Here is a 24,722-nt window from a genome sequence, read left to right as displayed (position 1 = left end):
ATTTGCTGATCTCAACGACCTCTGGGGAGTGTATTGGAAGAGGCTGTCCCATCGATGTGTGGGCCCAAGCCCCTTTGGGGCTTTGAAGGTTAACACTAAAACCTTGAACCTGACCCGGTTCTGCACCTGGAACCAATGCAGCTGGTGCAGCAATGGTTGAATATATGTGTGCCAAGGGGCCCCCATAAGAACCCAGGCCTCTTTACTTTGGACCAGGTGGAGCTTCTGAGTCAGTTTCAAGGGTAGCCCTACTTAGAACTTGTTGCAGTAATCTAACTCAGAGGGAACAGTTGCATGAAGCACTGGCTAGGTTAGCCTGGGAGAGATAGGGTGCGAACTGCTTTACACAGCGTAGATGATAAAAAGCTGTGCATGCACTGCGTTACCTGGGCTTCCATAGATAGGGAGGCATCCAGATGCACACCTAGGCTCTTTATGGTTTGCACAATGTTAAGTTCCACCCACTCAGAACTGGCAGTCAACAGTCCTGCTCCCTTCCCCTGTCAACCCAGCGACAGGACCTTCATCTTTGTTGGATTCAATTTCAGTTGACTCTCTTCCTGCCATTCCACCACCACCCATGAACAACTGGGCAGAGTAGCTGGGATGGAGTCTGGATGTCCATCCATTAACAAATACAGTTGGGTGTCATCCTCATACTGACCCAAACCTTTGGATTAATCCAGCAAGAGGGCACATAGCTTGAAATAAGTTTTCAGTGCTGAAGAACATTGGGTTGGATCCCATAATCTATGAATGCAAGAATGAGAGTTATTTCCTGTGTTCTTTTCCTCCCACTTGTGCTTTTTGGCCCTTGAAAAGTTAATCAGTGGTGTGGCAGGGCACGCATGATGAATAGGCACATAGGTTGGATGGCTCCAGGAAGTGGAAGAAGGGGGCAAAGTCCCCCTTTTCATTTAGGCAGAAATAGAAAAAAAACTTTCCCAAAAGGATTGCTATTAGGAGGAGAACATGAGAATGATCAGCAGCCAGCCACATCTTCCGCTGATGGTCACTGTCTATACCCTATTATATGTAACTGAAAAAGTCTTCTTACTTATTTAAAACATTTGTATCCTGCTTTATTTCCGTAAACTCAAGATGGCTGTTAATGCAACAGCCAGTCACAAGAATGCATAAAAATAAGAGTCTGCTAACAAATTAAAAACATACAGATTAAAAATGCAGCCAAATCTGCCAAAATAATCTACTCTCCCTGAAATGTTTTCTGAAATAGAACTGTCCTGCATGCCTTCCTGAATGTAGCCAGCTACTCTGGGAGGCCATTTCCAGAGAACTATACCCTAAGCCCAGTGTGGATGACTATTCCACACAGTTGCTGAATGCCCAGGTAGGGAGAGTAGGCACACATATGCTCCCTCCCTTATGATCAGCTATGTTGTTTTCCAAGTGTTTCTGATAACAGGAAAGGAGAATTTGTGCAGTCAGTTACTCTGCTACGTGGTTGCCCCCTGCATATGCCCAAGGGATCACATACAGGCAAGAGGCAGGGCCAGAGCGTTGTTGTCTGTTCTGGGCTAGAGAAAGCCTGTCAACCCAAGAGAAGGCATGACAAGGAGAAGGCTATCTGAAGAACATGCTTGTGGAAATATATCAGGAAAATATGTAGTTCAGTCAGTAGGTGGGCTTTAGGCCATGAATTGTTCCTCTTTCCATCTAGTTTCACTGTTTCATCTTTCTAGCTACCTATAGGACTAATTCAAACATTATATTCTGTCCAGCAGGATTAGAGATGCCAAAGAATAGGCTGGGCTGGATTCCCTCTGTACTGCCTCTGTAGTTCATTTGAGAATTTCTGAAGTCAGTTATTAGGATGTGATATTCTCTCTTTCAGTTCACTTGACTCAGCTGCAACCTACCATAAATGTGCCAATTTAACTCTGAATCCTTTACAATGTTTTTTTTTAACAGGCTGGGGCTCTTGATTTACTCAAAGAATTGAAGAATATGCCTATGACATTGGAGTTGTTACAGGTATTTTTTCCCCAATGCTGCAATATTTATTTGTGTATATTTGGTGTATTTAGGAGAACAAGATTCTGAAACCATTGATAAGTTAGTTGGGTTCCTTAAAAAGGGAAAGAGTCTGGTTCATTAGAATTTGCCTTGCCTCTTCATTAGAAAAGTTGCTGGACAAACAAAGTCTTATATGTATTGTTAAAGGCTTTCATGGCAAGAATATACTGGCTGTTGTGGGTTTTCCAGGCTGTGTGGCTGTGGTCTGGCAGTTTTTGCTCCTGATGTTCCACCTGTGTCTATGGCTGGCATCTTCAGAGACATGTCATGGTAAGAAACATGCCAGCCACAGATGCAGGTAAAATGTTAGGAGCAAAGACTACCAGACCACAGCCACACAGCCCAGAAAACCCACACATGCCTTGTATACTTGTTATGGTGGTGGTAATGATGGAAGTAATATAATAACTTCATTATTGTGTGGGTCAAGACATTCTAAATCTAATGACTGGAAATGTCTGAAATTAGATATTTTTACATATTATTATGGCGAGTATGGTGTCTACCTCATAATAGTGGCCTGTGGAGAACAAGGCAAGCCATAGAAAATAAAAGTGGAAAATGTGGCCAATTTTCCCTTTGTGCACTTGAAATCCTGGAATTGATCAGGGAACAGTTCTAGTGATGGTCTGAAATATATCTAGACTTTCCAAACTGTAAGCTATAACGTTTTTCCAATAAAATGTATTGGTAAGCATCTCCATGAAGTTGTGTGGAAAGAATTCATCTGGAGCAATAATAGGAAGGAGGGCCAAGAAACACTTTTGATTTTATAAGAAAATCAGATAGTGTGGACTGTTGAAGAATTCACAAAGGCAAGCTGATCCAGTTGCTGCCCATAGCAGCACTGTTGGTCTATTAGCTGCCTACAAATCAGGCTGAGAATGCAAATCACAGTATTCCACAAGTGGGAAATAGGCACATGGCAATAAAGTGTTTACAGGACAAGAGAAATACCTTGGAGTAGCTCTAGTCAATGAGCTGCTATGATGGGAAATGTGTTCTTTGGGACTTGGTTATGTTGCATTTTCCCTGATTCTTGTTCTAATGATTTCAGCAGTGAAGGATCTTGGGCAGGGATTATGGTGTTGTTGATGTAGTATTTTGGTGGCCACTCAGACCCATCTGTAAGGGGGCATTACTTTAAACTGTCATTCAGAGATTAAAATCTTTAGCTGAATTAAAGTAATTCATTAAGCACTAAATTACAGTACTGCTTCAATACTCCCTTAAAGTGTTAAATCCTTGCAAGAAGCCATGGGGATTTGGACCCCTGTGATTTCCATCTTGCATTTGCACTTTATCATCGTTGCCCCTATTTTTTCTACATCTCTAACCCTTATAGGAACTTAGTGAGTTAGGTATAACCAGGCTAGGTGTAATAAGGCTATTTAGTTGAGGGGGAGAGTTGAAGGTTTTGTAGTGAGTTTAGTGACAGGTATTGGTTATTAGACCTACAGTTAGTATATATATGGTAGGTGTTTTGGTGGTGGGGGGGGGGTGGCTGCTTAGCTACTGATTGTTTAGTGGCTGGATTAGTGCCTAACTGTTAGGTGGGGATTGTTTTTTGGGCCATAATGCGGGGGAGCAGTGAATAGGGCCCGGAGGAGGGCTTTGGGAGCCAGAGGATCCCAGTTATATTGGGACGGGGTCGATATGACGGTAGGCGGGGGCCTTTTGAGAGAAGGAGGGGGAGATATAATTCTGCTCGCCCCCCTTCTGACCTCCGACCTATTCCGAGGAATGTGGGTAGCGGGGCTCAAGTATTCCCTGCTTCGTCCTTGGTGTTGATCAATGCCAGGTCCATTAATAATAAGACCATGACGCTCCGGGATTTTCTCGGGGCTGACAAATTGGACCTGGCTTGTATCACCGAGGCCTGGGTGCGTGATGGCGAGACAGTGGCTTTGGCTGAGGTCTCGCCCCCGGGTTTCACGTGTATCCACCAATCTCGAACCCAGGGTCGGGGGGTGCTGTTCATCTGGGATTCTATCCCGTTCAGGGCGATCCCTGTCCCAAAGTTCACCGGTATTGAGTGTGCTGGCCTAGAGTGGTTGGCCTTGGAGAGGTTGGCTGTCTTCCTGGTGTACCGGTTGCCTAGCGCACCGGGGGGTAGCCTGCCGCAGCTGCTGGAGGCGGTGGCTGACTGGGCGTTGCGGTTCCCTACACTGATTGTCTTGGGTGATTTCAACGTCCATGTCGATGCCGCCTCTTACTCAGCGGCTGCGAACCTAGTGTCAACCATGGCGGCGCTAGGCCTCTCCTTAATAAACTGGCCCCACCCATGAGGCCAGTCGCACTCTGGATCTGGTCTTTGGGTCGGGTGTTAATATGGTCGTGTCCTCTACTACTAGAGTTCCATGGTCCGACCATTATGCCTTGAAGGTCCGGATGGACTAGCCGTGCCAAACCTGTCTAGGCAACGGACAGATTTTTGTCCGCCCAAGGAGACTTATGGATCCGATTGGATTCCTGAATGCTCTGCGGGAACCTGAGCCTCCTGGCACCCTTGATGAGCAGGTAGGAGACTGGCGCTCCAGGCTCGCTGATGCCATCAATGTGGTTGCTCCCCGGCGATCTCTGTGCCCCTGCTCCCGATTGGCTCCATGGTATACTGAGGAGCTGCGGGGGATGAAGCGGGAGCTCAGACGTCTAGAGCGAGTGTGGAGGAAGTTTCGTGGCGAGGCTGTGCGAACATCTTATAGGACATTTATGAAGGCCTATGAGATGGCGACGAAGAGGGTGAAGAGGGAGTTTTTCTCATCCTCTCTCGCATCCGCTAGCTCCCGCCCGGCCCAATTGTTTCGAATTATTCGGTCTCTTACCTCCTTATCAGAGGGTTCTACAAATTCTCAATTGGCTATTGGCTGTGAGGCATTTATGAGCTTTTTTGCGGATAAGATCGCGTCACTCCGCCACGACTTCCTATCCACGGTTGATACAATTAGTGAACTGGAGGCTCCATGGCCATCTTCTGGTCCATATCTGGACCAGTTCTCCCTGCTCTCTGAGTCTGATGTTGACAGAGTCCTGGCTGCTGTTAGACCTACTACCTGTCCTCTGGATCCGTGCCCCTCCTGGCTCATTAAAGTATGCCGGGAGGAGTTACGACCCCACCTGTTGAATATCATCAACTGCCCCCTTGAGCAAGGAGTATTTCCGGGTGGGTTGAAGGAGGCGGTGGTCTGCCCACTCTTGAAAAGACCATCCTTAGATCCTGGTGATCTGGCCAATTACCGCCCAGTCTCGAATCTTTCGTTTCTGGGGAAGGTAATTGAGAGAGTGGTGATGGAGCAGCTTCAGGGCTTTCTGGAGGACACATCGGCACTCGATCCCTTCCAGTCCGGTTTCCGTGCTGGGCATGGGACGGAGACCGTCCTCGTCGCCATCACGGATATGCTCCGCATGCAACTTGACCGTGGCGGATCAGCGCTGTTGGTATTGTTAGATCTTACCGCAGCGTTTGATGTGGTCGATCATGACCTTTTGGTCCACCGCCTGGCTATTTCCGGCGTCCGGGGCATTGTCCTTCAGTGGATTGCCTCGTTCCTTCGGGATAGGGGTCAGCAGGTGTGGCATGGGGACCAGGCTTCCCGAAGGTGCCTGCTGGATTGCAGTGTGCCCCAGGGGGCCTTGTTATCCCCACTCTTATTTAACATCTACATGCGACCCTTTGCTCAGTTGGTGCGGAGCTTTGGGCTGGTTTGCCATCAATATGCAGATGACACCCAGCTCATTCTGTTGATGGAGGCAGGAGCTGCTTCGGCCCCTGCAGCTCTACAGCATTGTTTGGAGGCGGTCGCTGGTTGGTTGAAGCAGAGCAGGTTGAAACTAAATCCATCGAAGACGGAGGTCCTCTGGCTGGGCCTTGGGGGAGGATACGGGGATTTTCAGCCGCCGGTACTGGAGGGGGTGTCTTTAACCCCTACCTCCCTGGCTTGCAGCCTGGGGGTCCGCCTGGACTCTTCTCTTTCTATGGAGAGCCAGGTGGCCCATGTTACCCAGGTTGCCTTTTTTCATCTTCGCCAGGCCCGACGTCTGGCCCCCTATCTCTCTCAGACCGACCTAGCCACTGTGATCCATGCAACAGTCACCTCCAGGCTAGACTATTGTAACTCGCTCTGCGCGGGCCTCCCCTTGCGACTTATTCGGAAACTGAAACTGATCCAAAATGCGGCGGCGCGACTCTTGGTGGGTGGTTCTTTTCGTGAGCATATCACCCCGTGTTGCCCCGCCTACACTGGCTCCCAGTGGAGTTCCGGGTCACTTTCAAGGTGTTGGTATTAACCTTTAAGGCCCTTCGCGGCTTGGGACCCTCATACCTTTGTGACCGTCTCACCCCATATGTCCCAAGTAGGCCTCTGCGATCGGCAGAAGCCAATCTACTGGTGGTCCCTGGCCCGTCCATGATGCGACTGGCCTCTACCCAGGCCAGGGCTTTTATGGCCCTGGCCCCCACCTGGTGGAACACCCTTCCATCAGATGTGCGGGCCCTGTGGGACCTTGGAGAATTCCACAGGGCCTGTAAAACGTTTTTGTTCCACCAGGCCTTTGGTGAGGCCGGCCGCGGACTCCCCCTCCGGGATGCCCCTGTGTTGTGTGCCATCCCATCATTGGCACGCCCAATATAACATCTAACCTACACTGCTACCCCCCGCCTGGCCTGGGTTCGGGCACCATACTTTCATATTTTTATAATCTTACTGGTATATATATTGTATTGATGCTGCTTATTTTATGAATTTTGTAAATTGTTTTAACTTGTTTTAACTTATTTACTCTGTGTATTGTTGTTTGGCCAGTCGTATATGATGTTGTGTCTGGCCCTGTGTACACCGCCCAGAGCCCTTCGGGGGTGGGCGGTTTATAAATGTGATAGATAGGCAGACAGACAGACAGACAGACAGACAGACAGACAGACCTCAAACTCTAAGGTCAAATTTAGGTTTATGTTAAGGAACTATTCAATCATCAAGCATTGGTGGGAGACAGTGTAGTATTAAATCAAATAAATAATAATAATTTATTCCAGGTTCAAAGGAAAAACCCTGTTTGTCAGACAGATTTATGAATTCTGTTTATGAACTGCACAGCATATGTGATTAATAATACATTTTATCACAGTACTTCCTGTTCTTTGAAGGATTTCATCAAGGCAAACAAGGGGGGAAAAGTTAATCGGTTTTCTTCTAGGGAAAATTATTTTTTCCCTAGGTAATCCCTGGTTAGACTGGGAATTTGTGATTTACTAGTCTGCTTCTGTTTTAGACACCATTATTCATTTGTAAAACATAGACTGTAAGGGAAAAAACCCCACACTTTAATTTGCAAGTAGGCTTCATTTTCATGAGACAATTCTTGACAAAGGTTTCCAGGAAAGCAGTTGATTACAACCCTCCTGTATAATTAGAATTATACAGTACAACTAGTCAAGTTCCGTGTATGTTCTAGAATTTGTTTTTTATTTAGTGCTGATTTGTTGGCAATACAAATTATGGCCAGTTTGCTCACTTGCAAGAATACCTTATGAAATGTTTTTCTTGTACAGTAGATGGCAGTAGTGTTCTGTGTTCTAATACTTTACTTGAAGGGTACTCCTAGAGCTTAAACAAACCCATTTAATGATACCTTAATAAAAGGTAAAACAATTTTTTAAGTCTATTTAGTTAGGTTGATTTTTCCCTCTACTATCATGGCTTTTCAAAGGTGCTATCTGGTATAAGATTAGGTAAGCATATCTAAAAATAGCATTCAATACTGAGCATGTAAAGTTGGATAATACTAATGATAGAAATTATTTTCAGTTTGCCTATCACTGAGTCAAACATGATTTGTCATCATTTGCCCAGATGTATGTATACTTGTAACACTGATAGCCTTCCCTTTGATAGGTTAAGAATGATTGCTCAGAATTAAAAATAGAACAAAATCTGCAATTCAAATATAAGTATACTAAAAAAGTACCCCATAATAAAGAGTTAGACACGTTTACCACAGCACAGTTTCTACAGTCAGCCACATAATAACAATGAACACTGTTTAGAATTTCTCAGGATCATATCCATCAGCAACAAATTCTGCAGAATATTCGAGTTTTATGAGCTTTCTGAAGTAAAAAAAAGTAGAGGAGAGCCTTACAGAAATAATTCCATAATAGGGGGCTGGCAGCCACTGAGACAGCCCAACTTCTGAAAGGTCAGCTAGACAAAATATATTGCAAATGGTAACTTAAATAGTTAGTATTATGTTGCAGATTTGTTTTGCTCATGATGTCAAATTACATGACAGTTTGGACCTGACTTCCAGCAGCTGATAATATTTGCTTAGAAAATGTAGATTCATTAAAATGTGACTATAACAATAGTAAGTAGAAAATTAATATTGGGAAATGGTATTTCCACCCATTCTCAAAATAACTTCAAACTGAAAAGCCACTTCAAATCAGATTCAGCTTGAATCAAGCATCTCCATCCCTTGAATCTCTTGAGCATTTTTTTTCTTAAAGGAGAGCAAAATGTACTATTTTGATACGCTTAAAGGCATGGTTCTTAATTAGCCAGGTAGTTTTTTGAAGAGGTTCTTATCCACTTTTCTCCTCTATTGGGACCCAGTGTGGCTTCTAATATTTTCCCTTTCTCTATTTTATCCTTACCATAACCCTGTGAGGTAGGCTAGGCTAGGCTCAGTTTATGTTCATGCTTGGTTGAATCCCCCATGACATAGTGGGAATTCAAATCTCACATGCTGCTTTGACTCTCTAATGGCTATACCATGCTGCCTGTCTAAGTAGAAGACTAGAAATGCTTTGATCCATGTAGCTGTAGATTTAAACAAAGTATGCTAGAAACCTAATTGCAATTTTTTCTGCTCACTGCAGACTTCATAAAGATATAATTTTGTGGTCTCTGCACTATTTCTCTGGTATTATGAGCTGCTTTTTTATATACTTGTTAATACTTGTTTCATAAGTTTTGTTATCTTTGCAGTCTACAAGAATTGGAATGTCAGTGAATGCAATTCGCAAGCAAAGCACAGATGAAGAAGTTACATCTTTAGCAAAATCTCTTATTAAATCATGGAAGAAGTTATTAGGTATATCTGCACCGAGCTTTAATTTTTTTTCTTTCTCCAGTTGAATTTCAAGCAGTGTTTTTCAGACTGTTATCCATTTCTTTTTGTCATAGAAAACAATTAACCTTTGACACTTCATTTTTAATCTTTGTTTGCCTTTTGATTACATGAGAGATACTTCATTAGTGGGGCAAGCAGTGCGAGCTCTCAAAAGTGTTTTTCCCTGTTCATACAACACTATTCTAAGCGACAAAATGCCTGTAAAGAGCAGGGAGTATGTTTTGTGATAGAGAGATCCTGCACAAGCTTGGGAGTTTGAGAATATTTCCCAGAGCTCTACCAGTTTGTGTTTAGCAATTTATAATGAATGGATGATGGAATAAAAGCAGTATAAAACCTATTTAATTTTTTAAAAACCTAGCAAGCTAAATATTGGAGCTGTGTTGGAAATTTAGAATAAAAAGTATGTAAAATACAATGAATATGAAGCATAGAGATATGTATGTTGTAGGTTTTTCCATAGTTTCCTGTCAGTAGTTTACACTCAGTGGGAAACATGGCATTGCTTCTGCATAATATGGAGTAACTGAAAGTGTGTGAGTGTTCTGGATTACTCCTGGTTAACAGTATCAGAGTTGAGCATTTCTCTCTGTTCCAAGCACTAAGTTAGCCAACGTTGGAAAAGCCAGAGTGGTTGCAAATTTAGTTGTCAAGTTCGAGGTCAGAGTTGCAGGAATCAGTCAGTGGGGTGTCAGCATGTTGTGTCCATGCCCAGTGACTCCCTCAGGAAGATACACCTACAGCCTGCCATTCAGGAACTGTCCAGCAATGACTCATCTCCACTACTCACGTTGAGCAGCTGGATGCACACTGTGCTGCCCAACCTATAACTCTGACCTCACCCTTTTCCTGAGAGATTCCACAGGGGCTGGTGAACCTGAGGAGGTAGGTCTGGGTGGCTGGTCTGTCCTGGCTGCCTCTGATCAGAAGATAGATGTGCCTCTGAGGCGATTACCAACTGCTGTTCTGAGAGTGCCTGCACCTGATCTAATATTCTATGCTGATTTTCTGTCAGCTGTGGACTGGCCACTTGTGGGCTCTGTCCTCCAAGGAGTTCTCACTGTTGCTGAGCCCAGGCTGGACCATGACAGTGAACTGAAAAGTCTGCTTTTCAAATCTCACCTCAGCTATAACTCAGTAGATAGCCTTTGTCAGGTTACTATTCTCAGCATCCCTGTTTGCAGTGTGGTGGTGATAATACCAACCTACCTTATAGAGATATTATGAGAAATACTGTAAGAAATTATACATAAGTGCTTCAAATGTTTCAGGTATGCATCAATGCCAAGTTGTGCTACTGTTATTGTATATATGTATAAATCTGGTAAATGTTTGTTTCAGATGGACCATCAAATGATAAAGATTCTGAAGAAAAGAGAAAGGAAACAGCATCTTCATCGCAAAATAGTCCTGAAGCAAGAGAAGAAAGGTATTTCATCTTTTAGGCTGATAATATATGGACCTTATCAATCACTTCAAGTTTTTGAAAATTAGGGTAATCAAGAAGGGAAAACAATTGGGCTAGATTAATTGGGCTAAAATGTTGCCAAGAAACTGGTTCCTTTAAATAGTTTCTTCAGGTCAAATAATGGTTCAGGCTGAGGCCTAGAAAAGATGGAAGTTGTGTTTTTTTTTCTGAAAACTTAAGTCAAGCTCCTTCTAGTTTCAAAGATTCAGATAAAGGAGATGGGAAGTAACCCAGCAGGTCATACCGTTAGGCCTAAGAGTTGCAAGGGCACAAGAATCCAGGAGGAGGTACATTCCATCTTGTTAGTGCTGGAGTGCATGGGTGGGAGAAGGAGGTTGTTTAATTGGACCCAACGCAGATGCAGGGGATTTGGTCTTACAGACAAACTTATCTGATTGCTTGAATCACCTAGTTAGCAACAGATCTCATTGGTCAAGTTACATCATTTGCTATGCATTTGATTAGTTAACTAGAATCAGGACAAATGGATCTTTGTGCACACAGGGAAGATCTTTTATTCTAATTTTGCTGTGTATCTGGATGACATTTGACTTTGGGACATTTCTTGAGTTTGTGTGGGTCCTAGTTGTCATGGACTTTGAAACCCCGTTGGACTCAGTTTATAGGTAATATCTGACTCTTGAACCAATGCTTGTAAATACGCTTAGCTTAGATGTAGCTTTATTATTTTTATCTTCACTGTTAACTGCTCTTTTATTGAATATTCTTGCATAGTTTATAGTAAAACACATTACTTATATTTTATGGTGTTCTTAAATTTAGGAGGCTTCAGTCTGAATCGAATACATTAGCCTTCATTGGCTTCTCCTACCAGTTTAATTGTTCTCTGAAACTTGCCTTGTAAGCCTTCTATCTTTCAAGGATGAGTTTCTTTAATCTTAAATCCAGGATGGCTAGAGACTTTGTCCCTTGGTCTGTGGCTGGCTGGGTAGTAAGAAAAGGGGCTGGTTGTGGTGCTACCTTGGAATGTGAAGTCACACTTCAGCCTATTTGGTTCTATCTTGTTTGACTTTCCCCTGCAAAAGGATTTTGGCTTTAAGGTCCATTGACAAATGATTTAGAAAGTTTCTTTAAGAAGTTATAAGAATTATGGATTATATTACCGTGCATTATCTGTTTGCTACACATATTCTGTTTGTCACTGTGTTATTTTCTGATTACGTCATAGTGGTTTTCTGTATTGTACATGCTCTTTGCATCTTGTCTAATATGCTGTGCTATTTCAGATTTCTGTACATTCCTTGATAGATGTCTCATACTGGTTCAGTCTTAATGTTGTTTCTCAGAGACCCTATCCTCCAGAAGTAGGAAATTTCTCAGAGACCCTATCCTCCAGAAGTAGGAAATTTTTATTCTGTCACTGGAAAATGTAGCACTGATCCAACCCAGTGAGGTGAAATGCCACCTAATTACTGCCATTTGCAATGAATATAAGAATAGTTGAAACTGTTGAAGGCACTTCAAGTATTTTGGTTTTGTTGCTGAAATGTCCTATCTAAAGAGGATGTTTAACTTGAGCAGAGATTAACAGGACAACAGATATTACATACAACTTTCTGCCTATTTAGCAGTTCCAGTAGCAATTCAAGCAGCAAGAGAGATGAAGCTAATGCTTCCTCAGAAACCTTTATCTCTTCTTTTCCTCGGGCTCCAAGTACATCTGATTCTGTACGAATAAAATGCAGAGAAATGTTGGCAGCAGCTCTTCGAACAGGAGGTAAGCACTATTATGATTCATTCTATTATACATTCATTATACATTTTCTTTCTGATTTCCTTAACAAAAGTATTATAAATTAGCATTAACCCCATGATACAAACGTATCAAGGGAGTAGCAACATGGACTTTTTGTCATCAGGTTCACCTAATTTGCGTTCCAGAACGTCCATCTGGCTTTGGAAAGTAGATAAAGCTTTTTCATAAGCCTTTATGTAATTTTGTGGTATCGCTTTGAGAGATTTATTGGTTGTGCTAATCAGTTCTACATCGGTAATTCTGACCCCAACTTCTTCCTAACTTTCAAAGAAAATATTAATTAAACCACAAACTATATTTATTAGGTTGGATTTGGTGTTGTCCTGCTGCTGTCAGGGGAGAACATTCCACCAAGGACTGAGGCTGATGTTTTTGTATATTGTTGTGATTTTAGATCTTCCTTCCTTCCTTCCTTCCTTCCTTCCTTCCTTCCTTCCTTCCTTTGTAAGCCGCTGTGAGTCCTACTTCACAGGAAGAAAATATAATATTTAAATAGATAAATACTCAGTTACAACTATTTTGGAATAATGAATTTTAATTCCTATTGAAGCTGAACTCTGTCAAAACATCTGAAGCACCCACACTATTAGATAGTCTTTTTGTTATCAAACAGCAAACTAAATTTATAAGGTAGTGTGCTCGTAAGGTAGTGTTTTGTATTTATGATCAAAATTTGATTACTTCTTCATATGTTATTGTTCTCCAACTGGTGAGAAATCAGGATATAAATTATAAATGCATGCTTCATGAGATCAAATCTTAACCTAAAATTTATTTAGTCCATTTGTACCCACTTTTCTCCTGAGTTGGGTGAAAGTGGCTTACGACATTCTCCCGTATTCCATTTTATTTTTATCTTTATCAGTTACCTTGTGTTATCTGAAATAATTCTCTATGCCAGGGTTTAAGTTTATATTTTGAAATACTGAGTGATGATTAGAGAACTGGAAAATACTGGAGTTTTTTTAGCAATCAAATTGATACTTCCATACCTCCAGGATTCCATCATTTGATTTTGCCTCAAGCATTTATTCATTGCTGGGGACCATAGTTCTGCTAGTATAATTGGGAAAGTATTATTGAATACTTTCACATCTCAGTGGTTATTAATCTGAGATCTTGAATAATTTATAGTCTTGCTTGAGGGTGGGGGCATCTAGTGAACCTCTGTTGACTTATAACTCTGGGAAGTTTATTTTCTTTCCTTCTTTGTAGTCTCCTTTAATTGCAATATTGAACAGTAATTACAGTCAGGAGGAAATAAGTATACATGAACCTCCTTTAATATTTTAATGTAATGGAGCTCATGATTCAAGAATATTCTAGCTAAAATGCTTGGTTCTTGCTTCTGCACACATTTCTTTTGGATTGGATTATGATCTGTGAATATTGAGAGTGATGTTTTGATACTTAAATAAGTTGGTAATGTCATGTTTGTCAAATGGTATAGAATATTATTTCAGGTTTTTAAAAACATTACTTTTTATATTGCTTCATAAATACTAATTTAGTCAAATTAATTGCTGTGGTATTCTAAAAGTTGTGCTTAACTTCTTTGCTTTCTAATGCATTAATAATTATGCAGCTGCCTTTTCCCATTTCAGATGATTATATTGCCATTGGAACTGACGAAGAAGAGCTAGGTTCTCAGATTGAAGAAGATATCCTTTTGTGCCTGTAGTTGACTGATTCTAATTTCTAGCTGTTTTGAAATTCTGTAATCTTTTGTACTCCAAAGCTGTTTAATTTGTTACTAAATAATATTTAGCACATCATGCATGCAGAGTACTTTACAATCCTCACAACACTTATGGTAGATAGGCCACTATTGTTAACAGCATACTAAATTAATATTTAATTTTTTTTGTTGAATTTCTTTGGAAGACTATATAGTTTTAAATTAGTAATACTATATTAGTAGGATATTAGTATAACTATTTCAAAACTAGTATGTTTCATCTTAAAGAACTTAGGGTTTCATCCTGTAGCTCAAAACCTACTTCCCAACTGACTTCCCGGCTGGTCAATAGTTAAACTTTTTTTTTCCCCTGACATTCCATTTTTCCTCTCACCACCACTTAAAGGTGATTGGCTATAGCTGGAGGAGGAAAACTCTTCCTTGTCGATCACAACAAATCATACTGTGTATGTGTTAAGTGCCATCAAGTGGCTTCTGATTCATGGTGACTCTATGAATCAATGTCCTCCAAAATGTCCTATTGTTAACAATTCTGCTCTGATCTTGCAAACTGAGGGCCTTGGCTTCCTTTGTAGAGTCAATCCATAGCATCTTGAATCTTCTTCTTTTCCTGCTGCCTTCAACTTTTCCTAGCTTTATTGTCTTTTCCAGTGACTCTTGCCATTATGTGACCAGAGTATAATAGCCTTAATTTACATGTTTTAGCTTTTAAGGGCAGTTCTGACTTGATTTGATCTATAGTCCACTTATTTGTTTTCTTGGTGGTCTGCAATAACCATAACACTCTAATGCAACACCTCATTTCAAAGGAGTCAACTTTTTTTCTTTTAGCTTTCATCATTGTCCAGGTTTTTCCTATCAGCTTTCATACCCAATCATAGTAATAAAAAATCCTATAGCATGAATTAATTTGATCTTAGTTGCCGGTGACACATTCTAGAATCTTTTCTAGCTCTTTCATGGCTGCCCTTCCTTGTCTCAATCTCCTCCTGATTTCTTGGTTGCAGTCTCCATGTTGATTGATGATGGAGCCAAGGTACAGAAAGTCTTGAACAATTTTATTGTCCATCCTAGAGTTGAATAATTCTCTGATAGTCATTACTTTTGTCTTCTTGATGTTCAGCTGTAATCCTGCTTTGGCACTTTCTTCTCTAACTTTCATAAATAGTCATTTCAAGACTTCACTATTTTCTCCCTTTAATATAATATCATGGACATATCTCAGATTGTTACTGTACTTCCCCTTCAGTTTTCACTGAACCATTCATATAAATCTAATCTTGCTTTTCTTTATGATATGTTCTGCATATAGATTGAAGAGATGTGGAGATAAATACATCCGTACCTAACACCTTTGCCAATTGGAAACCATTCTGTTTCTCCATATTCTGTACTAACTGCCTCTTGTCCAGAGTACCAGATGCACAACAAAATAGTCACGCCCATTTCATTTAAAACTAGCCATAGTTTTTCATGATCCACACAGTCAAAATGTTGCTGCAATCTATGAAATGCAAGCTGATTTTCTTCTGAAATTTTCTTGAATATTCTGGTACCCAACATAAATTTGCAATATAATTTCTAGTGCTTCTTCCTTTTCTGAAAAATCAGGCATTTCTCACTCCATATATGGTGACAGTCATAAGTTTTTGAGCATCACTTTACTTTAATTAATGCAATGGTCCAAAAGTTGCTGCAGTCTTTGATGTCTCCTTTTTTGGGAAATGAAATATAAATTGAACGTTTCCAGCCTGTGGGCTTTGTTTTGTTTTCCCTTTTTTTGATGGGCTCCATTGATGGGTTCCATTTCTGATCTATTCTGGAATAGATCAGTTGATATCCCATTGGCTCCTAGTGATTTGTTTCTCCCAATTGTCAGTGCAGCTTTCACTTCATTTTCTAAAACTGTAGGTTGTTCTTCAAAAGATTCTTCTTGGAAGAAATCTGTTTTTGTTTCACATCTTCTGTATAGTTCTTCAGTGTATTTGGGTGCTGTGTGGTTTCCGGGCTGTATGGCCGTGTTCTAGCAACATTCTCTCCTGACGTTTCGCCTGCATCTGTGGCTGGCATCTTCAGAGGATCTGATGTTGGGAAAGCCAGTGGAGTATATATATAGCCCGGAAACCACACACACATATATATACTCCACTTGCTTTCCCAACATCAGATCCTCTGAAGATGCCAGCCACAGATGCAGGCAAAACGTCAGGCGAGAATGTTGCTAGAACACGGCCATACAGCCCAGAAACCACACAGCACCCAAGTGATTCCGGCCGTGAAAGCCTTCGACAATACATCTTCAGTGTATTGTTTCCACCTTTTCTTTATTTTGTTCTGTTCGGGTTAATGTTTTTTCATGTTGATCTTTCAACAAGAAAGACCTTGCAAATTTCCCTTTGATTTCTTGGATCTTGTGGACAGATCTCTTGTTCTTCTTTCTTTGGTGTTTTCTTCTATTTCCTTACATTGGTTATACATGCCAGTGCTAGAATGCTGAATCTACTTTTGATTCTGTTTCTGTCACTTTTACTTTTGCTTCTTGTCTGTCTTTAGCCGCTTTAAGAGTTTCAAAGCATATTAGTTTGGGTCAAATGTCTGTAAAAGAATAGAATGCAATAGTGAACTATTCATACTTTATTGCCCTTAACTCCTAAGCACCTATATTTCAGGAGCTAAAAAACACTGACATGAAATACAAAAATAGGGTGCGCAGCAGGATAGCAAATCTTAAGGACACAAAGAACCCTAATCTAAGGAAAAATGTTTTATGTGGCAACATACCTCCTGACAGGTTTGCCAAAATGACCGCTGAGGTAAGTAATTTGTTCAGTATATAGCATCCTTGGTATTATCTGTGGCTGTGCCATAATTTCATTAAAAACATACTTTTAAAATATGTAGCATTGTGGCATATTAAGCCTAATCAGCTGGCAGCAGTGATGCAAGCTCAAAACTTATTGACTAAGAAAATGTTCATACCCTCTTGTGTGTGTACTATAAGAGTAGTGTTCTCACTTAATGGCATTTGTTTCTACACATTTTAATTGTTTCCTCAAGGCACTATCATGTATTTAAACCTCTATAGGAATCAGCAGTTTTTAGAGTCTTAAAACTGTAAAATGTTAAAATAAAGTTGACTGGCTTTTTGTGAACACATAATAATGGCGTCAAAGTGCTATACCCTCCTCCAGCAATTTTTTGATCATGGCATTGATCGGCAGTGGAAGAACCAGGCTTCTTGAATAAGATTTGTATGCTTTCAGTGATATGTGAATGTAACTAAATCTGTTCCAATATGCATTGCCCTCCTTCTCAATTGGCTTTGTTTGCTTTCAGTAATGTTGCAATGTGATCAGATCTGACAGGGAGACTGACAAGGCCGTGTGAGATAAACAGCACCTGTGATTTAAGACTGGTAGTACCCAGATAGGAATAAGAACTGCTATCATGCATTCTTTCTATTCCCAGACTTGATTTTGTGAGATGGGAATGTTCTGTTGAGAAGATTTTGAGGAATAATAAATAATCCCAGTGAGGAATAATTTGATCCATAGAACTAAACCTAATTTAGTAAGCACTCACAATTAATGTAATCTCTGCTGCATTCATTTGGCTCTGTGCTTGCACACTGAATATTGACACAGTTGAGTAGAAAATGGCTTTAAACTGTTCATATTATGTATGAGTTGGTATTTGCAAGCCATGACCAACTGGCAAGTACTTAAAACACATGTATTTGTGTCTTTGCCTGCACCACAGGAAATGGCAAGTGATGAACTAAAAGAGATGCGGAAAAATCTAACAAAAGAAGCCATAAGAGAGCATCAGATGGCGAAAACTGGAGGCACCCAGACTGATTTGTTTACATGCGGCAAATGTAAAAAGAAGAACTGTACTTACACACAGGTATGCCAAGTCACATTCAGTTTTAAGTACATATCGTAAATATCATGATTCCTTTTGTGCCTTTTTAGAAACAGTTCTGAAATAGAAATGTCTGAGTAGCTTTTATAGTAGCTCTTAATTCCACTGAAGCTACATCTCTCCCTCCGCCTTCCTCTTTGTCTCCTCTCTCCCCCATTTTGACTGAATGAGTGCATGAGTGTCTTGTTCATAAAATCTTGTAGAAGATGACATATGCCAATGGTGATAGTTCAACCTTTTTGAAAATATTTAATTGCATCCAAGTTTCCAAGATGAGCAGGTTATCCTTATTCATGAGTGTCAACATTAACATGTATATTTTACAAAGGATGCAATTATGGCTCTGAGAAAATCTCGTGATCTTTTACTTGGTTCTTATCGCAATAACTGAATAGCAGATTTTTTAGCTAAGTTTTTTGCTCCCCTATTTTGGTAGTAATACTTTATCCATCTTAGTGGACTAGTGGTATTATTTTAGTAGTATTGTTTGCCTTGAATTGGTAATTAATTACACATGTTGAGAAAGTTATTGTTAAAATGAGTTGCTTACCTTGCTTTAATGTAAAATGCTATTTATATTAATAGAGGCTTTCCTGGACTATGAATGCAATCAGATTAGGACATTATGTAGGCTAAAATGAGCAGAAGTTCAGGCAAAGCAGAAAAGTGTCTTGCCTTAGGTTGATACCTTTGGTGGATGGGCAAAGATCGTGCCCCTTTCTGATAATTTTCACTTCTGTTTATTCCTGTTTGGTGAGTCTGTAGAGCAGCTGATAGCCTTTTTAGCTAACCCATGGAATGCTGGAAGAGCCAGACAGGAAGATAATTTGAGAAGAAAATCAGTGAAATTGTCAGTTGGGATCACACAGGGTTTGTGCCTCTGGAGACTGAAACGACAGGTCCTGCCCTAGAAGACTGCATAGATGTGTTGTCTCGAAATCTAGCTTTCAGAGAAAGAGGCTAATATAGTGAATTATTTAGGAGCCAAGGTTTTTGCCCCCAGAGAGATAGAGAAAACTGGAGGAATTCTGCCTGTGGAGACATTGCAGAACTAAAGAATTTAATTTATGGAAGGCCTTCACAATTATACTGTACCTAGCTATGGAATAGCCAAATATGCACCCCTAGAGTTTTAAAAGCTTGGCTGATAATTGTTCTCTCTTCCTAGGAAATAAGTGAAACATTATAACTGAGTGACCCAGCAAATGCTGTGTGTTAAACTTGTGAATAGTTTCTATCTCTTTGCTTAACATCTTTATTCTCCTGTCCACAAAACTCAGTAAAAGTCCCTTATTTTTCTGTTTGCCTGATGTGCCGTCTAAAATGACAACTTATGACTGGAGAAGTGAGAGAGAAAGAGTCCCATCCAAAGGGGGGACAAATTCACTACTGGGAGTGGCACACCAGCGGCTTTGCCCTTCCTGGAGCACTTACCCATCGCCCACTCCCCCAAGCACTGGACACCGCACCAGGGTCCTAGGGCTCTTGCCACCACTGACGGAGTAACACGTGCAAACCGGGGGTGTGACCAGGGGAGGAGCTAATTTTAGCCAGCTCCCTTCTGGCCTTTGCTGGCATTACACCGGCGGGCCATGCTTTAGATTTAAGCTGCCCTTTCAGGCAGTGTAAGTCCATGGGGACTCATAGAGGCTCCTCAATGGTGGAAAGGCTGTTTGACTTTTCCAGCCCCCCACATCCATGCTGCTGGGAAATCTGGTTGGTTGGGTGGCTGGATGTGGTCGTGATGCCGCAGCCGGGTGCCTAGCTCATGGATGGGGCTGAAAGAGAAAGCAAAAGAGTGATGGAGCAAAATAAGGGGCATATAGCCTATGCACATAGAATTTTTTCTGCGGCCATAAAACTTTAATATTGCATCAAAATGTTACAAATAGTTTACGTGATGCTGGTTTTGTGAAGAAATGACACAACTTAGCCTTGTAAAGTTAATAGCTGCTATCTTTTATGTAGGTTCAAACCCGAAGTGCTGATGAACCTATGACAACATTTGTTGTGTGTAATGAATGTGGAAACAGATGGAAGGTAAAAAAAACCCAATTGATTTTATCGATCATATATATATGTATAGAACATGTATTCTTTTTAAATACAACTTCCCATGCATTATCTATTGCAGCCTAGGTATAAAAAGAGATAGGGTAGAAATTCTAGGCTTTTGACTGGACAGACATTCGCCATAGTTTGGATATTTACAAACATTCTGTGAAGATTACTGTTTTGTTTGTTTGTTTATTTGTTTACTGGATTTATATCCTGCCCATTCCCTGAAGGGCTCTACAAATAGGAGCCATCTTTCAGCTTTGGTCTTCTGTTCATTCCTACATTAGAACTGCACATGACCAGGGCTACTGCATAGAGATTCTTTCCCTAGGATAACATTCCACTGGGGATGCAGAATCTTCTTTTGGAGCCATTGACATTTCCCACCCAAATGGTCGTATGGTCTGAGCATGGCGCACCTCTTCTGTCGTTCGCTTCTAACGAAATATGTTCTTCCTAGCATAGTTGCAGCTTATTCCATGTGTTCTTCAGAGCAGACCCTTTTTTGCTTGCAACTACTTTGTTTTTCTAAAGCACATAACACAACTGAAGAGCTGTCACCTTTAAACTTACTTTAGTAACTTTTTCTAACCAGTTTCCCCGCTGTATTCTGAAGTGGGCAGTGACTGGTGACATTTAAGATGGCTCACAAAGGCTTTTTCAAGAAGTACTTCCGATGAAGAGCAAAAATGGCCCAGATAGACAATTACAATCTTTGTCTCTTTTGAGGGGCACAACATGGATGCTAGTAAAGCCTATCGACAATTTAAGACCAAAGTTCAGAATCATAGGACATCACAATTGAGGGCTGTCCTCAGAGCCACCCGCCAAATCCTAAGAGGCTTTCCAGACTTCCCTTGGTGCTCTCCACCCAATCAGCCTTAATGGAACTGAGGTTGAATCCTCAACAGGCTTGGACTTAATCCTTCTCATCCTCAGTTCCAAGGACTCCATTGGAACCTCCAGCAAAGAAATCAAAATTCAAACATAAAGAGCATGTGAAATCAGATCCAAAGCACAAATCTCACTCAGTTTCAGCTCTGGATCTGTTACTTGACATTTGAAGAAACCATCCCTTCTCTGAGGACATTTTCCATCCACTCCTCAACCTAAACCAAGGTGAACATGGTCCAAATCCAATACAGTCAGAACCTCTTTAACAGGATCTGTGACAAGGGCATACAGAGACTGGCTCATCTGCTGACTGGCCACTCCGGTGCTTGTGCCTTGGCAGCAATATCCTTGTTTCATGTTACTGGCATGCTTACAAGACTGGGGGATTATGTTTGATTAGTTCTGAGAATGGATCTGACCTTCACCAATCAGCATAAAAATTAACAATAAATTAATAAAAATTACTACCATTAGTTTATTTTAATGTGTAGGTTGAAATGGCTCCACCTCAAAATTGAAACTATACTCACTTGTATACATTGTATGCAAAGTTTTTAAAACATAGTTTTTATACTGCTGACATGAGTTATTACATTTTCCAAGCTGCTTTCACATCGGAAATTGATTGCGAAACTGATACCTACCACCTTGCCAAAACAGACCTTCGCTCACCTTGCATGATTTTTTTAAAAATGATCAAACAACCCTCTCACAGTTTTCATATATTTTCTGCTACTGTTGAATATGCGATGAGGAGAAAATATTTATCATAGCTTTTGAAAAAGAACTGGTGGGGATGTGACAAAAAGCAGAATATATTCATTTGCTTTCAGTCATTAAGGAATTAGCAGTCTGCTGCATGCATATTTCATGCATATTTCTTTTCTTTTGACAGTTCTGCTAGAAGAAGAAATTGTTGACATCTGGACCAGTAAGAAAAGAGGATTTTATAATTAGCTTTAAGAACTGGGTCAAGTATCTAGTTTCCTGCAAAAGGCTCCCCCCCCAGTCTCCATACCCTTCTTTTAAACAGACATCTTTAAAGTTAGATTTTGTTTTCGATGCCACCATCCCTGTAGTGAATATTCAGCAGAGTCAAGAGGCTCAGTTGTGTGTTGTAATTTCAAAGAAAAGGGTGTTTTTTTTCATTTTTATAAATAAGTCTACATTAAACTTTTATCAATGACATTTGGGTAACTGCTTTTTTTTAACTTTGTGAAGAAGCATTGTATGTCTATGCACTCAGCATATCTAACGGAAATGTTTTCTTATAGAATGGTGTTTTCAATAGCCTACTCCTATTGAACCATTTTGGTATGTTAGGGCAAATAGTTTCGCTTTATACTATGTATAATGTAATACCTAAATGACAATTGGTGTGGGTGGCTTGGTTGTATAAACTATTTCTGCACTGACCCTTGAATGCTGATCATGAAATCTGATGTTTTGTAACACATGCCTTCTGTTTCAAGACCCGATTATGTAATTTGCATTGATCTGTCCAATTTCTTGTGCAGCTCTAAAGCATGTGTGCTATTTTCTTGTCCTTAATTCTGAAGAAATTCCTACATGGCTAGTTTGACCTTACAGCTTTGTTACCTTTATACGCTTGATGCCATCATTATTTTTGACTTTGTAAATGAACAAAGATGCCGAATGGCATACTGCCTAGGAAATTTAAAACTAATATTTTTCCATTTATATAGGTATTGGTTCCTGTGAACTGTTAATGACTATCACTTTTTACATGTAGATCACTGATTGCCAGACCCACAAGGTCAGAAATAAAATTATGGTAATTCACCATCTGTTTTGGTGAAGTTTTGTTAGAATGTTTCTCAGACTCTGTCTTTAGAGCATGAACGTTTCAGAAAAAATGACAGCTTTTAACAATGATGTCTATTGTTTGCTGCAAATGATAAGGCTGTTTGTGTGTAGGTAAGAATTTGAGTCATGATGTGTTAGTCACATATAGGAATTTTGAAACCTTTGTTAGGATGGTGGCCTTCAAATCTAAAGGACTAAATTGGAATGGGTAACAGAATTTTTATCTGCCTCACCAGAATATTTAAATTTGTGAACTGCAGAGTTCAGTTTGTGTACTCTTCAGTGTTGCCATGTTGAAGCCACAATGAAATGTTTAGAATCACCGAAGAGAATGTCTTAGTAGATAATGTTGTTCATTTGTGTACGCTAACTTAAACTCCTCAGATAGGAGGTATTGTTTCCTCTGTCCTGTTTTAAGAATATGTTCAGCACAACCCTCCAGCCTAAGCACATTGACTTTAATAAATTTAGGCCTCAATAACCCTTCATAGGATTACACTGATAGATGATACAGGAAGCACCGGCTGCTGGATTTTTTGGTTTTACAATGCTGATCAATAACTTTGAATGTAAGCAGTAATAACTGAAAACTATTTTATTTTCACACTAAATTGGAGTGAGACTTCTGAGTTGCCATAGGTACTTTTTAAAACTTCTAATATTAAACTGATATCTCATCAAGTGACTGCATCATCAAATTATGACGCAAATGTCTCTTCTTGTAGATCTTTTAACATTGTTTTTAAGTACTATAGTAAACAAACTCTGATTTTAATTTAAATGTGTTTAATTGTAGCTCTTTTTTGCCTATTTCAGAAGAAAAAATTTAGTTGCATGTGTAATTCTCCTGTAAGTGTGCATGGAAGATGGTCAGCTTTAGATGTTTTCACTGCATCACTGCAGCTGGAGAGAAGTAAGCACTTTGTGCCACAGTTGTTCTCTTCTACTGAACTGATGCGATGAAACTTCAAAAGATTTTCTGTGATGATCGCAAACTGTTGTAGGTAACTGTTGAAATAAATGGAGTGTTGTACAATAGTTCTATTACAGCTATTGGCCATAAAAGGGAGCAATGTCTCCAGTAACTATTCATATGTTCATCCTCAACATCTGATCCTCTTTTTCATGTCCTGCCTTGTCAGAACTTGCCAAAGGATCTGTCTGGCTGTACTTAACACAGGATTCTTGAATAATAGGTGCCTATTTAGTCTGATAACCAAGGAAATCCACATGTTTTTAAAACCCCTGTGTGTGTGTTGTGGCTTACATTGTGTGCATATAGCTTTAATAGACTGTGGCCTTTCTGATATAAATACCAAATAACAGGTAGTGGGCAACTGACAACCTATTTGCATTTATTTGTAAAGGCCATTTCTATAGATAAGATTTTGTTTTGTGTGAGATTCCGCTGGTTTCTAACTCATTGCCCTAAATGTTCCCAAGTATTTTACTTACTATGTTTTTATTTTTCTCTTCCTCTGAAGAGATCAAGTGTGAAAGTATGGTTGGACTCTGTCCCCCTTCTACAATCACACAGGACTTTTGTCATTGAGCAGGCATTTGAACTCATATCCCTGTACCAAGTCCCAACTTATTTTGACCCAAGAGTCCCTGAAATTGAACAGAACCTCTTTGAAGTTTGGCCCACAGACATCCACAGAAGTAATAAAAGTCTGTGTAGAGAAATTTATTTATTTATTTATTTATATTTCAAATTTATAGGCCGCCTCTTCCCCAAGGGGCTCGAGGCGGCTTCCAACATGGCTGTTCTCTGACAGCAGCTCCAACAGCATAAATTAACACATTTAAAATCCAGCATAAATTAACACATTTAAAATCCAGCAACAATCATATACAATTTAAACAATAAACCAATAAAACGGTAAAAACGGGCGCCCAATCCCAAG

General features: G+C 40.3%; 1 protein-coding gene across 5 annotated transcripts in view; it reads left to right on the top strand.

The window, feature by feature from the left end:
• Positions 1 to 22,792, top strand: part of TCEA1 (transcription elongation factor A1) — a 28,792-nt gene extending 6,000 nt beyond the window's left edge. For 4 of the 5 annotated variants that reach the window (XM_048507937.1, XM_048507941.1, XM_048507940.1 and 1 more), the window contains exons 2-10: positions 1,933 to 1,995; positions 9,024 to 9,129; positions 10,510 to 10,597; positions 12,226 to 12,374; positions 14,018 to 14,074; positions 16,771 to 16,925; positions 17,872 to 18,018; positions 20,005 to 20,076; positions 21,884 to 22,792. In XM_048507937.1, the coding sequence (XP_048363894.1) occupies positions 1,933 to 1,995; positions 9,024 to 9,129; positions 10,510 to 10,597; positions 12,226 to 12,374; positions 14,018 to 14,074; positions 16,771 to 16,925; positions 17,872 to 18,018; positions 20,005 to 20,076; positions 21,884 to 21,892 (846 nt within the window). In that variant the 3' untranslated portion in view covers positions 21,893 to 22,792. The remainder of the gene's footprint in view (positions 1 to 1,932; positions 1,996 to 9,023; positions 9,130 to 10,509; positions 10,598 to 12,225; positions 12,375 to 14,017; positions 14,075 to 16,770; positions 16,926 to 17,871; positions 18,019 to 20,004; positions 20,077 to 21,883) is intronic. The other variant, XM_048507938.1, reaches the window with a different exon arrangement.
• The last annotated feature ends 1,930 nt before the right edge of the window (positions 22,793 to 24,722 follow it).

This window comes from Sphaerodactylus townsendi, linkage group LG09, assembly GCF_021028975.2.
Source record: "Sphaerodactylus townsendi isolate TG3544 linkage group LG09, MPM_Stown_v2.3, whole genome shotgun sequence".
In the NCBI taxonomy this organism is placed as follows: Eukaryota; Metazoa; Chordata; class Lepidosauria; order Squamata; family Sphaerodactylidae; genus Sphaerodactylus; species Sphaerodactylus townsendi.
Note: the sequence above shows the minus strand (reverse complement) of the source record. Positions and strands in the feature narration are given on the sequence as shown.